At 41.8% G+C, this 16,107-nt stretch overlaps 1 protein-coding gene across 5 annotated transcripts in view; it reads right to left on the reverse strand.

The window, feature by feature from the left end:
- The window catches only part of FCHO2 (FCH and mu domain containing endocytic adaptor 2), a 234,000-nt gene extending 217,937 nt beyond the window's left edge, over positions 1 to 16,063 (reverse strand). For 4 of the 5 annotated variants that reach the window (XM_048849328.2, XM_048849325.2, XM_048849326.2 and 1 more), the window contains exon 1: positions 15,888 to 16,063. In XM_048849328.2, coding sequence (XP_048705285.2) covers positions 15,888 to 15,914 — 27 coding nt within the window. In that variant the 5' untranslated portion in view covers positions 15,915 to 16,063. The remainder of the gene's footprint in view (positions 1 to 15,887) is intronic. The other variant, XM_048849329.2, reaches the window with a different exon arrangement.
- Between the last annotated feature and the right edge of the window lie 44 nt (positions 16,064 to 16,107).

A 16,107-nucleotide genomic window follows, 5' to 3' on the forward strand; every position in this document is an offset into this window, starting at 1 on the left:
ATAATTACTTCATATTAAAGTGTTTTTGAGGTATTAATCAGAAATTAACTTTTCATCACCTTGAAGGGATTGTAGCTCCCTTAGGAAGAATTTATGACGCGTGTTCACAGAAACTTTTTCTTAAAATGACTTAAGCATTCACCCCCAAAGATGTGTTGGACATTTTCCAATTATCTGGATATATCACAAAAATCACTCCTAATTTATGCAAAAATGTTTACTGTATATTTATATACCTGCTGACCGCAACTTTTTCAGTAAATTTAAAATTACAAACAATGCTACCGAACACCATTAAACAGATGACTTAAATTAAGTCTGCCAGAGTGATACGGGAGCATGTACAAACGAACTGGTAACAGGAGCCCGTGTGAGACATGAGCTTAAGTGGTTAATATCTCTTGCGATATCTTAATATATCAATAAACAAACTTTTTTTTGCAATATACCTGTTTGTGATATGTTAAATGTTGCGTCTTACGTCACACTTTTCCGTAATCACAGCACTCAGTGTGTCTCGTTGATCAACCCTTACAAAAGAAGTATCAACACATACTAATCTATCTAACTAATCTATGCAAGTACGTAATTGCCTAACCTTGGCGCAAAGGTGGGAGCAGTCTGCAGTGTTGCCGGATGTCTGATAATTATCTGATTCTTTAATAAAACCTATCTATATTAAATCTTGATTTCGGCCAAAATGAGAATAACTGTGACATATTACGTAAAGTGGTAAAGTAAATGTTAATATCAATTGTTATACAATCTGAAACTTTTTGGCACCTTTAGGACTTTCTTGCTAAATACCATTCATTTTGGATTGAAAATGAAAAAAAAAAAAAAACTGGAGCAGTCAAGATTTTTTGTGCTCCGGCTCCGCTCCAGCTCCAGGCAAAAACCTGCAGTTCCACTGCTCCACACTCCAGCTCCGGGCTCTGCTCCAAAGCTCTGCTTTGATCATATCCTGGGACAGGAAGGTTTTGCATTGAGAGCAGTGTTTAGTAGGCTCATATATTCTCCAACTGTGCGCTGAGAAAAAGTTGGCCCTTTAAGTACACCTCTACCCTGACAGAACGCGGTCCTCGGGAGACAAAAAATCTCACCGTGTTATAGGTGAGACCACATTATAGCGAACATGCTTTTCCCTCCCCCCGGTTCCTTGTCCGCCCCCTCCAGAGACCCCCATTCCTAATCACCCTCAGGATCCCCACCCTATACCCAACCCCCCTGCTACCTGTCCCCTGACTGCTCCGACCCCTATGCACACCACCCTCCCACTTACAGGCACTCACCAGCAGCAGCGGGAAGTGGAGCAAAAGGGCCCCAGCCCACTCCACTCCGCCACCTCCCAGCCGCGGCGCTCCGCTTCCCACCGCTGGTGAGTGCGGGGAGGTTGGGAAAGGGCTCACTCTAAAAGAGGCAAAGATACACTTGCTCCCAGAGTGATCTTTGACATTTTCATGGACCAGATACGGATTCAGGATGAGTCAGTACCCTCATCTTTTGTTCATCAGGAAGTATCTGGAATAAAATTATTGTCATGCTGTCTGGAGTGGCTCACCACTGTGAGTGCCTATCTCAGGGCAGACCTTCAGAAAACAGGGGCAGACACCCCAAACTGGTGGTATATTCTATAATTAGATTTCACGAAGCCAGTAACAAATGTGAACTCATGGATCATTATACCAGTCTTGCCATGGAGTCACAGACAGTCCCCTTAGCCTCTCCAGTCTATCCTGAAACCCAGACAAACAACCTTGTGATACAAGGTTATTAAAACCAAAACACACATCAGTTTTCTCCCAGTCCCGAGAGACCAGTCACTCACCCCAGATCAATTGGTACTCCAGACTTTACACAAAATGCAACGTTGGCAGCCAATTCTATAGTAAACTAAGTATAGCTTATTAGCTACAAAAAAAAAAAAAAAAAGAAAGTTATTGAGAGGTGAAAGCAGGTAAAATATTACAACCGGTAAACCAGAGTTTGTAACTCCAAATGGTGGCAGTGATGTAATAGACTGCCAATTTCCCAAAAGTCTTTCAGGCTGCTCAGAATAACTGTGGGGATCTGCAGCCTCGTGTTCAGTTATTCTTCCCTTTTAGAATCCAAACAGTCCAGAGATAGAGTATCTGTCTTTGAATCCATATTTATATCTTCTTCTCACAGAAAACAAACTAACCGTCTCTTTAACCATGTGGAATTTTCTTTTCCTTGACCTCAAATATCACACACAATGATCAGTTACTTTGAAAGCAGTATTTTCTGTTAAAGTCCTTAAGTCCTTCATTAGCATTTCACAAGATTTCTTTGATGGGCAACGTAGTTACAGGGTTTTACACAAATGTAAATGTTTGCTGCTACACTGTAACAGGAATAGATAAGTGAGAACAATACAAGTAATGACCCACTAGTTTTTAAGGATGTTTAAACATCTAAATATGAACTTACTTTGATCCATCCTAATAGCAAGTAAATCATCCTGAACATACTCTTACATCTAACATTCACTTTTGATCTATACTAACAGACTAGTGAACTGGCCTAGGACAATGATCCGATCTCGTTTGCCAGCACCACAACCCTCTTTTCTTCTTATCCACTGACATCGTTTGATGGCTCTTTGCAGCATGGATTGGATTTAAATCAAATTTAAGGAAGACTCGATTTAATCATGGATTTCTACATAAAAGTGCATTCTTGTTGGTTGTTATAACCTTAATACACATCTATCTCTGAGTTGTGAAGAATGTAGGTTTCATTTTTAGAATATATGCATACACTATACTATATATACACACACTATACATTTTTAAACAGTGATTTATTTTGAAAACTTTTCAGATTAGTTTCACAGCTATATCAGAAAATGAATGATTGTTTGGTTATTTCATTTACCAAAGGTAACTGAAGCAGATATTTATGCAATCATTGGGAGATGAACTATCTCAAATTCAACAGGTTAATCATTCATATTTGGAGGATTTTTTTGCCAGGTTGTATTAGGAGGAGAACATCACCAGACAGATATTTAAATTGTTTTATTTAACTAAAACAACAACACTATGTATTCTGGACTTTTTTCTTCAACAGCAAACATATAATACTTTAACAAAACAAGCATATGTCCCTCGCTTCTCACATTTATCTCCAGACTTCTTCTCCTTGTCCAGATCTATTCCGCGCCCAACAATCTTCTATTCATTGAACTTTTTGAAACTTTGCACTTTTAGAGAGAGGTAAGTGATTGACTCTGCGTACACAAATTTGCAAAGGGACAATAGGATTGAGGTCTGTTATTTCTCACCTCTATATATTTATTTATTTTAAAACATTTTTGCTATTAACAAGCATGTTATCCCTGGAGACACAAATCCACAGTTTGAGAACTGCAAAACTAAGCATCTCTGATGGTATCTTCTAGACTGAGTGCTGAGCCCCATTGGGTAATGTGGCAGGGTCAGGCCAGATGGCTGCGGGAGAGTGATAGAAGGCAGATATGTTAGCCCCAGGTTAAGTAGGTCCCTTTTCCCTGGGTAAGGTAACAGGGAAGGTTCCAGAACAATCAGGAACCTTCTGGAAACAATTAAGACAGACAGGCTGATTAGAACACCTGCAGCCAATCAAGAAGCTGCTAGAATCAATTAAGGCAGGCTAATCAGGGCACCTGGGTTTAAAAAGGAGCTCACTTCAGTATGTGGTGTGCATGTGAGGAGCTGGGAGCAAGACGGACTAGGAGCTGAGAGTGAGAATGCGGACTGTTGGAGGACTGAGGCGTATAAGCATTATCAGATTCCAGGAGTAAGGTCCTATGGTGAGGATAAAGAAGGGGTTGGGAAGAGGCCATGGGGAAGTAGCTCAGGGAGTCGTAGCTGTTGCACAGCTGTTCTAGGAGGCACTCTCGACAACTGCATTCCACAGGGCCCTGAGCTGGAACCCGGAGTAGAGGGCGGGTCCGGGTTCCCCCCAAATCTCCCAACTCCTAGTCAGACACAGGAGAAGTTGACCTGGACTGTGGGTTCACGAAAACAGCCAAACTGAGGGCTGCTGTAAATCTCCGAGGCGAGCAAATCTGCCAATAAGTGCAAGACCCACCAAGGTAGAGGAGGAACTTTGTCACAGTAAATAGAAACCTAAATAATCTATACAGCACCCTGTGGAACCCCATAACAGTGGGTCCTTAATTCATGAACTATTGGAACTCATTTACAAAACTTTTCTTAAACATTACATGACTACACTGTCTCATACTATAGAAATTAGAATGTATAATTCCTATTCCATGATGAGATATGTTTGAGCTACAATGTATCTTAATTAAAACTATCTTTAGATAGGTTTTTTCCTCAACAAGCATTTTATCAAAAAAATCCCATTTAAATAAAAAAATCCTATTTTTTTTATTTAAAAAAAATTCATCGATTTTTATCCACCCTGGCTCTTTGTCAGGAGCAACTGGATTTCCTGCAGCACCAAGTCTTAACACGACGGAATAGGAATGGGGAAAAGGGTGTAATGTGAAAAATGTTGAAAACATAAACCAAAACCCAACCCTTGATATTGTAGCCTCAAAACAAACACTCAGGACTCAGTGACCTAGGACCATAGACTAAAAGGTCTGACGGAAAGATCCTGACAGAGTGATGGTTAGTGGCAAACCAGCAAAACTTTTTGAAGCCTTTCAAAACCCTTTGGACTTTGGTGTTTATTGAAAGAGAATTTAGGACCTGTCAATTCGTGGTGGCCTTGAGGCTAAACACCCAGTGCATGGAGTTGCTGATCTCTATTAAAAACAGTCACTGGCTCAGGACTCCGAGCTGCTGCAGTCTGAATGGTGAGTGTCTGAGTGCCTTTCTTAAAGAGACAGTGCACTGTTTGAGATTTCCTCAGCAGCCAGCTCACACCTGTCTCTCCCCCCGCCCCCGACTCCCCTTGCACCCCATCTCTGCAGAGCGGGGGAAGGGAGACAACAGGGCTCAGGAGAGCTTTCATTGACTGTTTTAAAGAGACAGCGCATGGCTTTCTCCAGCAGCCAGCACACACACAGAGTCTGTCTGTCTCTCTCTCTCTCTCTCACACACACACAGTTTGTGTCTCACTCACCTCCCAACACATTTGTATTGTTGTTACTTTTGCATACTTCCTGCAATGCACATATATTCTCTGTAATTTTATTCTTTCAAAGTGTTACTTTAGTGTTTTGACTGGTCTATGCATTTCATAATTTTTATTTCTCTTACACTTAAATTCTTTGATTAGTGAGTTCTAAAATGCCTAACCTGTCCTGGCTGGAGTAATTATCCCTATGGTAACTTTTAAAAAAAAAAATTATATCTAGGTTTTTTGTTTCTACTGGTGGAGCATATTGGCACATACCTCGGTGCACATAACAAAATTTATTCCGTACATGGATGGAAAAAACTAGAAGAAACATTGGAAGCAACCATAAGATATGGTGAGGAAGATTTCTTCACCTTTGATTTAGGGTGTGTATTTTCTCTTCCTGACTCATTTTGGCAATTTGGGGGTTGTGTTGGATCAGATTCCTCAGCTGCTGTGAAACTATTCTAATAGCAGCAATGTCTGGGAACTTAGTATGCAACATGACAGGTTTCAGAGTAACAGCCGTGTTAGTCTGTATTCGCAAAAAGAAAAGGAGTACTTGTGGCACCTTAGAGACTAACCAATTTATTTGAGCATGAGCTTTCGTGAGCTACAGCTCACTTCATCAGATGCATACCGTGGAAACTGCAGCAGACTTTATATATATACAGAGAATATGAAACAATACCTCCTCCCACCTCACTGTCCTGCTGGTAATAGCTTATCTAAAGTGATCATCAGGTGGGCCATTTCCAGCACAAATCCAGTTTTCTCACCCTCCACCCCCCCACACAAATTCACTCTCCTGCTGGTGCTAGCCCATCCAAAGTGACAACTCTTTACATAATCAAGTCGGGCTATTTCCTGCATAAATCCAGGTTCTCTCACATCCCCCCCACCCCCATACACACACAAACTCACTCTCCTGCTGGTAATAGCTCATCTAAACTGACCACTCTCTAAGTTTAAATCCAAGTTAAACCAGAACATCTGGGGGGGGGAGTAGGAAAAAACAAGAGGAAACAGGCTATCTGATGAAGTGAGCTGTAGCTCACGAAAGCTCATGCTCAAATAAATTGGTTAGTCTCTAAGGTGCCACAAGTACTCCTTTTCTTTTTGCGAATACAGACTAACACGGCTGTTACTCTGAAACCTGTCATTATGCAAGGCACTGCATTTAGCCGTATGGAGTGGAAATCTATCAACTGCATGAAAAAACTTGTACAGATACAGACAGACATCATCTTCCTTTCCAAATGCAAACAGATGGACATCGTACCAAAAGGACTGAAGGTAAAAAATCCATTACAATCTACATACCACACAGACTATGCTGACAGCTTGTGCCACACACTCTCAAAGAAACTGCGGAATCACCTGATCAAGATCCTCTACAGCAAACAGGGAGAGATTAAGAATGAGCTCTCAAAAATGGATACTCTCATAAAAAACCAACCTTCCACACAAACTTCCTCGTGGCTGGATTTTACTAAAACTAGACAAGCCATTTACAACGCACACTTTGCTTCTCTACAAAAGAAAAAGGACACTAAACTTTCTAAACTACTACATGCTACAAGGGGCCACAGCAATGGTTCCCTCAACCCACCTAGCAATATTGTTAACCTATCCAACTATACTCTCAGCCCAGCAGAAGCAGCTGTTCTATCTCGGGGCCTCTCCTTCTGCCCCTCCACCCCCACGAACGTGATACAGTTCTGTGGTGACCCAGAATCCTATTTTCGACGTCTCCGACTCAAGGAACATTTCCAAAATACCTCTGAACAACATACTAATCCACAGAGGTCTCCCTGCCAACACTACAGAAAGAGGGATTCTAGATGGACTCCTCCTGAAGGTCGAAACAGCAGACTGGACTTCTACATAGAGTGCTTCCGCCGACGTGCACGGGCTGAAATTGTGGAAAAGCAGCATCACTTGCCCCATAACCTCAGCCATGCGGAACGCAATGCCATCCACAGCCTCAGAAACAACTCTGACATCATAATCAAAAAGGCTGACAAAGGAGGTGCTGTTGTCATCATGAATAGGTCGGAATATGAACAAGAGGCTGCTCGGCAGCTCTCCAACACGAGTTTCTACACGCCATTACCCTATGATCCCACTGAGAGTTACCAAAAGCAACTACAGCATTTGCTCAAGAAACTTCCTGAAAAAGCACAAGATCAAATCCGCACAGACACACCCCTGGAACCCCGACCTGGGATATTCTATCTACTACCCAAGATCCATAAACCTGGAAATCCTGGGCGCCCCATCATCTCAGGCATTGGCACCCTGACAGCAGGATTGTCTGGCTATGTAGACTCCCCCCTCAGGCCCTACGCTACCAGCACTCCCAGCTACCTTCGAGACACCACTGACTTCCTGAGGAAACTTCAATCCATCGGTGATCTTCCTGATAACACCATCCTGGCTACTATGGATGTAGAAGCCCTCTACACCAACATTCCACACAAAGATGGACTACAAGCCGTCAAGAACACTATCCCCGATAATGTCACGGCTAACCTGGTGGCTGAACTTTGTGACTTTGTCCTTACCCATAACTATTTCACATTTGGGGACAATGTATACCTTCAGATCAGCGGCACTGCTATGGGTACCCGCATGGCCCCACAGTATGCCAACATTTTTATGGCTGATTTAGAACAACGCTTCCTCAGCTCTCGTCCCCTAAAGCCCCTACTCTACTTGCGCTATATTGATGACATCTTCAACATCTGGACCCATGGAAAAGAAGCCCTTGAGGAATTCCACCATGATTTCAACAATTTCCATCCCACCACCAACCTCAGCCTGGTCCAGTCCACACAAGAGATCCACTTCCTGGACACTACAGTGCTAATAAACAATGGCCACATAAACACCACCCTATACCGGAAACCTACTGACCACTATTCCTACCTGTATGCCTCCAGCTTTCACCCTGACCACACCACACGATCCATCGTCTACAGTCAAGCTCTGCAATACAACCGCATTTGCTCCAACCCCTCAGACAGAGACAAACACCTACAAGATCTCTGTCAAGCTTTCTTACAACTACAATACCCACCTGCAGAAGTAAAGAAACAGATTGATAGAGCCAGAAGAGTTCCCAGAAGTTACCTACTACAGGACAGGCCTAACAAAGAAAATAACAGAACGCCACTAGCCGTCACCTTCAGCCCCCAACTAAAACCCCTCCAACGCATTATTAAGGATCTACAACCTATCCTAAAGGATGACCCAACACTCTCACAAGTCTTGGGAGACAGGCCAGTCCTTGCCTACAGACAGCCCCGCAACCTGAAGCAAATACTCACCAACAACCACATACCACACAACAGAACCACTAACCCAGGAACTTATCCTTGCAACAAAGCCCGTTGCCAATTGTGCCCACATATCTATTCAGGGGACACCATCACAGGGCCTAATAACATCAGCCACACTATCAGAAGCTCGTTCACCTGCACATCCACCAATGTGATATATGCCATCATGTGCCAGCAATGCCCCTCTGCCATGTACATTGGTCAAACTGGACAGTCTCTACGTAAAAGAATAAATGGACACAAATCAGATGTCAAGAATTATAACATTCATAAACCAGTCGGAGAACACTTCAATCTCTCTGGTCACGCAATCACAGACATGAAGGTCGCTATTTTAAAACAAAAAAACTTCAAATCCAGACTCCAGCGAGAAACTGCTGAATTGGAATTCATTTGCAAATTGGATACTATTAATTTAGGCTTAAATAGAGACTGGGAGTGGCTAAGTCATTATGCAAGGTAGCCTGTTTCCTCTTGTTTTTTCCTACCCCCCCCCCCCAGATGTTCTGGTTTAACTTGGATTTAAACTTGGAGAGTGGTCAGTTTGGATGAGCTATTACCAGCAGGAGAGTGAGTTTGTGTGTGTATGGGGGTGGGGGGGATGTGAGAAAACCTGGATTTATGCAGGAAATAGCCCGACTTGATTATGTAAAGAGTTGTCACTTTGGATGGGCTAGCACCAGCAGGAGAGTGAATTTGTGTGGGGGGGTGGAGGGTGAGAAAACCTGGATTTGTGCTGGAAATGGCCCACCTGATGATCACTTTAGATAAGCTATTACCAGCAGGACAGTCGGGTGGGAGGAGGTATTGTTTCATATTCTCTGTGTATATATAAAGTCTGCTGCAGTTTCCACGGTATGCATCTGATGAAGTGAGCTGTAGCTCACGAAAGCTCATGCTCAAATAAATTGGTTAGTCTCTAAGGTGCCACAAGTACTCCTTTTCAGTATGCGACAGTGAATGTTTCTCTCACTCTGGTGATTCAGCCAGTACTTTTTCCTTGTGCTTCATGAAGTAATCTACCCTTGGAACAGCTGACAGATAGCTAAATGTTTGCAGTAGTTAGCTACCTTACAAGACTTCGGCTGAAGGGTCTTCTTAGAAATTACATTAGATGTTATTGCAGTAGACGAAAAGATTAACGGCCTAATCCTACAAGAATTCTCATTAATTCCAATGCAAGCTCTGTATGCAGAAGAGTTGTAGCACCTGGACGTGAACAAGTCTGAGATAGATGCATGGATATAAAATGAATCATCAATGATTTCCAAACTGATTAAATTGCAATATATCTATATTTTCTACAGTTTTAATTGGATAACATGCTCTTCACCCCTTGTCCTGAACAGCTAGATAAGACTGCTGTACATACTTAAATAGCTGCCACATTTCACAGGTGATTTCATTGCAATGGTGAATGTGACATGATGCCTGTATTTGCAGAAAGTTTTGAGATCCCCTGAAAAAAGGATATCCTGCTATATATATTTTTAAATGTTAGTTATCAGTGGCTGCCATCCAAGCATATTGTCTCTGCAGTGCCATTGAAAATTCTGACCCCAAAATTCCCTCTTCCATTCCCAAGAATCCTAAGGAGGACTCCGCTCCCACACCAGCATCAACTTCCCTGACTCCATGATCAGCTTCAACAATGGAATCCTACACATGACCATACACAAGAAACCCACAGATCACCACACTTACCTTCACGGATCCAGTAACCACCCCAAATACAACCAGGCTTACAGATACCACAGAATATACTCTGAAAAGAAAATCCAGGATATACATCTTAACATACTTTAAAAAGTCTTCACCAAATAAGGACACTCCAGAGAAGTAGATCACATCATGGAATGGGCCACCCAAATATCCCAGGGGAACCTGCTTCAATACAGGGTGGGAAGCACCAGGCACACAGTTCTAGTTGTCACATACCTACCCACACTGGAAAATATGAAGAGCATCATCAAGCAATTACAACCTATACCCAATAGGAACCACATCCTGAGAGAAATCTTTCCCTAACCCCCTCTTCTAGCCTTCAAACAATGCCCCCACCTAACCAAGCTCATCATCACAAACAAGCTCCACACAGTGAGGGCACACCAACTCAAAGCAACACCAGATCCTGTCATAACAGATGCAAAACCTGCAAACACATCTCTATTGCCATGATGATCAATAGGCTCCATAACACACCTTTCAAGATCCATGGGTACTACACATACCTAGCACAACATTTGGTATACCTCATCCAGTGTGCTAAATGACCTAACCACAACTATGTGGGTGAAACAAGGCAATCACCACACTCCCAAATGAACTTACTCAGAAAAGACAAAAATACCCATGAGCAAACACTTTTCACAGAATGATCACTCCACATCTGACCTCTCAATCCTGCAGAACACCTTCAAACGACAAGCCCGGGAGCTTAAATTCATAACTTTGCTAGACACTAAAAATCATGAACTCAGTAAAAAACATTGGATTTATGGCTCATTACAGCAATCTGTAATCTACTAACCCTCCTTTGTCCTACGACTGCAGAGGTGTTAACTGCCCACTTCACACTGAATGGTCTCTTACAATGTCATAACTCCTTATGCTTAGTAATCTGTTCCATCTTGAAGTTAGCTGTGACACTCAGAGTACCTTTCCCAGACCTCAAGAAGATCTCTATATAAACTCAAAAGCTTTTCTGTTTCACCAGCTCATGTTGGTCCAATAAAAAGATTATCTCACCCACCTTGTCTCCATACCAATGAGGAAGGACAATGAGGGCTGTACATTTGTGGAAAAATATAGTCAAAGAACAAGTAATATTTTTTTCACCTTTGAGAAATTTCTCAGCAACCCTGAAGAAGCAAGAAAAATGCTTAACCAGTCATATCCTCGTCCCCCGTCCCCCCCGACAACCTCATCGACACCCCATTCAGGCGGCATGCCTGACAGTCTGAAAACCAGCAGTTTGGTCCAAGTGTTCTCCAACTATAAATTTTGAGTCAACATCTAAAAAGAGATCATTTTATGGCCCATGATCCCTTCCCAACATTTCAGTCTCTGCTAGTCTGCACTTGAAATATTTTATTCTGCAGATGACAGTCTGAGAACCACAATTCTAGTCAAATTAATACCACATGGAATATGTACCAGTTATTTAAATACTGAAAAACACTTATTCACTGAACATATTCTTTTTTCTTCCTCAGCTCCTAAACTTCAGCTACTCAGTACCTAGCTTCTTCATGAAACATTTTAATAAGTTTGGATGGAGTTTCCAATGGACCTCTTCTAGAAAAGTAGCAAGACAACATCCAGTCATTATTTAGAGTAAGGGAGCAATTGTTTCTCTACTGCATCAGTATCAAAACGCATTAAGTAACAAATTACAATTTATTTTTACAATGCGAACACTTTTCATAAGAATTTTATTTCACCGATATCTCTGCTTTAAGTCAGCATACATTGTATATAACAGTAGGTACCCATTGTTCTGTGACAACATCCTAATTAGGAGTGTTGAGAATGTCCAGTCAAGTGATTTGAATGCTGGGAACGCTACCTCATAACAATGAATTCAAAAATCATTTATAATCGACACCACACTTGTCTTGCATTTTTACCCTACAACAACAAAAACCTGTATGAAAAACTCGTTTTAAAGCAATATATCCTTTTTTTCTGTTACTGTACTGCATTTTAAAATATTCCCATAGAATACAAACGCTAAAAGATTATCTAGTTTTCACTTTTTCCTCCCCTCAAAAAAAAAAATGCCCTCTGTTCAAATTCTAAATGTTGCCACTTTTAATGGTAACCTATTATTTAAAAAATTTCTTAATCTTCGCCACTGAAAAGAAAACAATATATTTTAAATACATTTGTTTTGTTTACATCAGTACATTACTGAATCATTTTCTCAAAAAAGTCCTTAAAAGTAGCAGCCTAGCGTACTGGAGACAGAATTACATAAATAGGGTGTTTACATGTGTCACTTCCCTATTCTGAATGGAATCAGACCAGACCATCAGGTTTCTGGTGTATTCCCTAATGACTACAAAAGAGGATAAGTATTCAAGCCAGTGGAGGCCCATTTAAGGCACAAGATCAATGGTTTAGTTTCCCATGTGGCATATGTGCAGTTTCAACTGGAGACTGGTGTACATTCCAACACCAAAGAGATACGGATTCATTATAAAACTATGATTTCATTTTCTACCCCAAGCATTCCTTTCTCTGAAAGTCTCATCCTTTTCCTTCTAAAGGAATCCTGAACCGTACATTTTGAGACTTTTCTCCAGATTTCAATTCCACTTCGGATTCACGTCAAACCATGTCGATCATTTGTAATCACAGTACTATGAACATTTAATTCACAACTTTGTGGACTGAATTTGGATCCCTTTGCTACATAAACAAACGTTTATTCTAAAATCGTGGAACATACTCCGGTTCGGCAAGGGCACACAACAAGTGAGCTTCAAGAACTGCAATCACTTAAAATAGTTACTGAAGAATGTAGGCTAAATATATTTCCCCTTCGTGGCCAGCCTCCTTACTCTAAAATAATAAATGAAGAGTTGTAATAAAAAAAAAAGTAACTGAATGTTATGTAATAAATATACCTAGTTCTTATATTGTGCTTTCCATCATTCAATCTCAAAGTGCTTTCCAAAATTATCCTTGTTTTACACATGGGGAAACAAGAAGGTGAAGTCACTTCCCAAGGTCACCCAGCAAGCCAGTGGCCAAGCGGGGAATAGAAGAACCCAGTTCTCCCAAGTCCTAGTTCATGGTTCTATCTAGTGGATAGAACACTGAAGTAGTCGGTAAAGGTACACAGAGGTGGTGTGTTATATGTTTAAATTATATCTTTGTTGGATATAATGTTGAACATTTAAGTGCACTGGATTATTTTTTCCCTCTTTTGTCTGAACTGTAAAAACGTTGAGCATTTAGACATTTTAATACATTTGGAATTGTAGGGTCTGTATTCTGTCCTCTCTGAAACAAGGAAACAATGATACTGAACAATGAATTGATTGAAATGTTGATGGGGATAGACTAAGCTTTAAACATTAAAAATGAGCTAAGCTACATTTTATTTGACTGTACTATAGACAATAATATACCTTCAGTTTGAGATTTTATAGATACGCAATATTTTCTGATATGTGAAAAATATTTCATTCAAAATTAAATAGACATTATCAATTTGTTTGTATTTTAATTAAGTAATTAAGACTTTTAAAAAGTTTTGATAACCCTTTGAATACCACAAGCAGTTTATTTTTTTAGATCCCCTGAACAAAACAAAAAAAAGAAGGGAGGAGTACTACTGCCCTACTGATGTCTTTAAGGGTCTTTCAAGGAGAAGAGAATAATGGTGTTGCTCTCAGGTTTACCCACATATGCTCAGTAATATTCATTCTCTCCTGTATCAGTGTGCACACACACCTGCTGTGCCTCATCCTTAATGCTACAGCTTCTAGGGAACACTCTCTTGGAGGACCCTGGGAAGAATGTGCATGTGAACTCCCCACAGAGTAATGCATGAGTGATACTGACTTGCCAGTGAGACAGAAAGCACAACTGGACATCAAAACAGTTAAAGGGCCTACCTCAGTTACAATAATTTTGTGCTTCTTGGTTAACAGTAGGAACTAAATTTTCAGATGTGTGATTTTATTTTTGTATCTGTTGTTAAAAACACCAAAGGTTACCACAGTTTGTTCCTACTGTTAACCAACTAACACCAAACATTATCAAGCATCCTTTTAAATGCTATTTACAAAGCTACAGAAAGTTTTCATATGTAGTTAAACATACATTCCCCTCCAATGCTGTAGTACTGTTCAGAATTTTTACATTGGATTTAACAACATACAGTTTTAATAAAGTTGTTGAATTTAAGACTACAAACAAAACATGTTTGCAGTTATTTCTTAAAATTTTCACTATATTTATAAAATTAGTTTACTGTAAATAAGGAGAACTATTATTCATATTTACAAAGCAGACAAATCTGAAAGCAACACTTTCCCTTCTGATGTTATCCCTGCTCAACTTTTAGCAAATACGTACTTTGAAACTATCATGGCTCATTTGTAAACCTTTGCATATAAAAACATTAAGGCAAAGACATCAGAGCTCTAGGAGCCCACATTATACACACACCTATGGGCATTACATTTAAAAGGGCCATATGCTTCTACAATAAAAACAAAGCCCTTCAAATTACACATAAGACTTTTGACAATAAACACAGTAAAACTTAAAATCTAAATTTGAATTAAGACCTATCAGTGTAGAAGGCTAGTTTAAAAATTCTACAGACTTAAGCTAGCTTTCAATGTTTTGTAATTTTTCTCAGGAAAAGATTAATCCAGTTAAAACAAATCAAAATTCTCTACAATGCATATGTATCCATTATTCACAGTTCTGTAAGTAACTCAAATCAGGAAATTAAGACTACCAATTTCTCAAAACATTTAGTTCATTTCTCTCCATTCAGGTATTTCTAAAATTTAAAAAATGTCACTGTAGTAGTAGAGACACAATGCAGTAAATTAGTTAAAACTACAGGATAATTTAAACTAATAATTCTGGAAGCCATAAATTCCTGCCGTTACTCTGCATCGCTCCCACTATGTTGGCAGAAAAATAGTTTTCACTGGGAGGGCATGACTTCGGAAGCACAGTTTGTGTTTGCTAATACAAATGCAGTACGCTGGAATCGGTGCTCTTTACCGGGGCAGTTTTATTGTATGAAAAGTGAAATGAATAACCTCTAACTTTCAAGTATGAGTTTTAACAAAGAGATTAGGAACGAATGAGACCTAGTTGGAGTTCCCTTCCAGCGCATCCCTCGAGATACATGGTCGGTAATGCCACGGAAGTCACCATGTCTGGACTATGTCCAGCTAGTGCTTTGCAGGACCGTGAATCGGTGCATATCCAACAGCAGCGCACAGCGAGCTGTGCCAGCTTCTCCCTACAGCAGCCTGCCCCTAGCCTTGGCGCGACCAAGGGAGCCGGCTCCCCACAGCTGCAATAGACACACTCGGCAAAAGGGCACCCCAGCCTCAGCTGCGCCCCGTGCCAGAGGGGACCGGCTCACGGGTCCTTCCACAGCAGGGCTCCGTGTGCGTCCCGCACACCCCAGTCCCGTCCCGTCCCGTCCCCAGCAGGGACGCGAGGCGGGGAGGTCCCAGGACTGCCGGCAGCGGGAGAGGCCGGGGACACGGCGCACGAGCGCGGGGACTCCGACCCCCTTCTCCTCCCACACCAAGGCCCAAGCCCAGTCCTCGGGGTGGCGTAGGAGCCAGAGCGGCTTGGCCCAGAGGGGACTCGGCTATGCCGACTCCTGTCCCTCCCCTGCAGCGGGCAGAGCGGGAGCGAGCCGCGGCCCGAGCGGACACAACCAACGGCTCCTACCCAGAAACTCTCCACGAAAGACGCCATGACCGCGCCGCCGCCTCAGCGCTGGGTGAGCCCGGCTCCGACGGCCTCAGCCACCAAGACCCAACGGAGGAAACAGCCACCGCCGCCGCCCGCCACAGAGCGCCGCCCTTCCCTTTACTGTGCGGCAGCCACTCTGCAGCCCAAACCGCCCTGGCGCGCACGCGCCAGCCAGCCGCGGCCACCTCCCCCAGTG

Source organism: Caretta caretta, chromosome 5, assembly GCF_965140235.1.
Source record: "Caretta caretta isolate rCarCar2 chromosome 5, rCarCar1.hap1, whole genome shotgun sequence".
NCBI classification, from domain to species: domain Eukaryota; kingdom Metazoa; phylum Chordata; order Testudines; family Cheloniidae; genus Caretta; species Caretta caretta.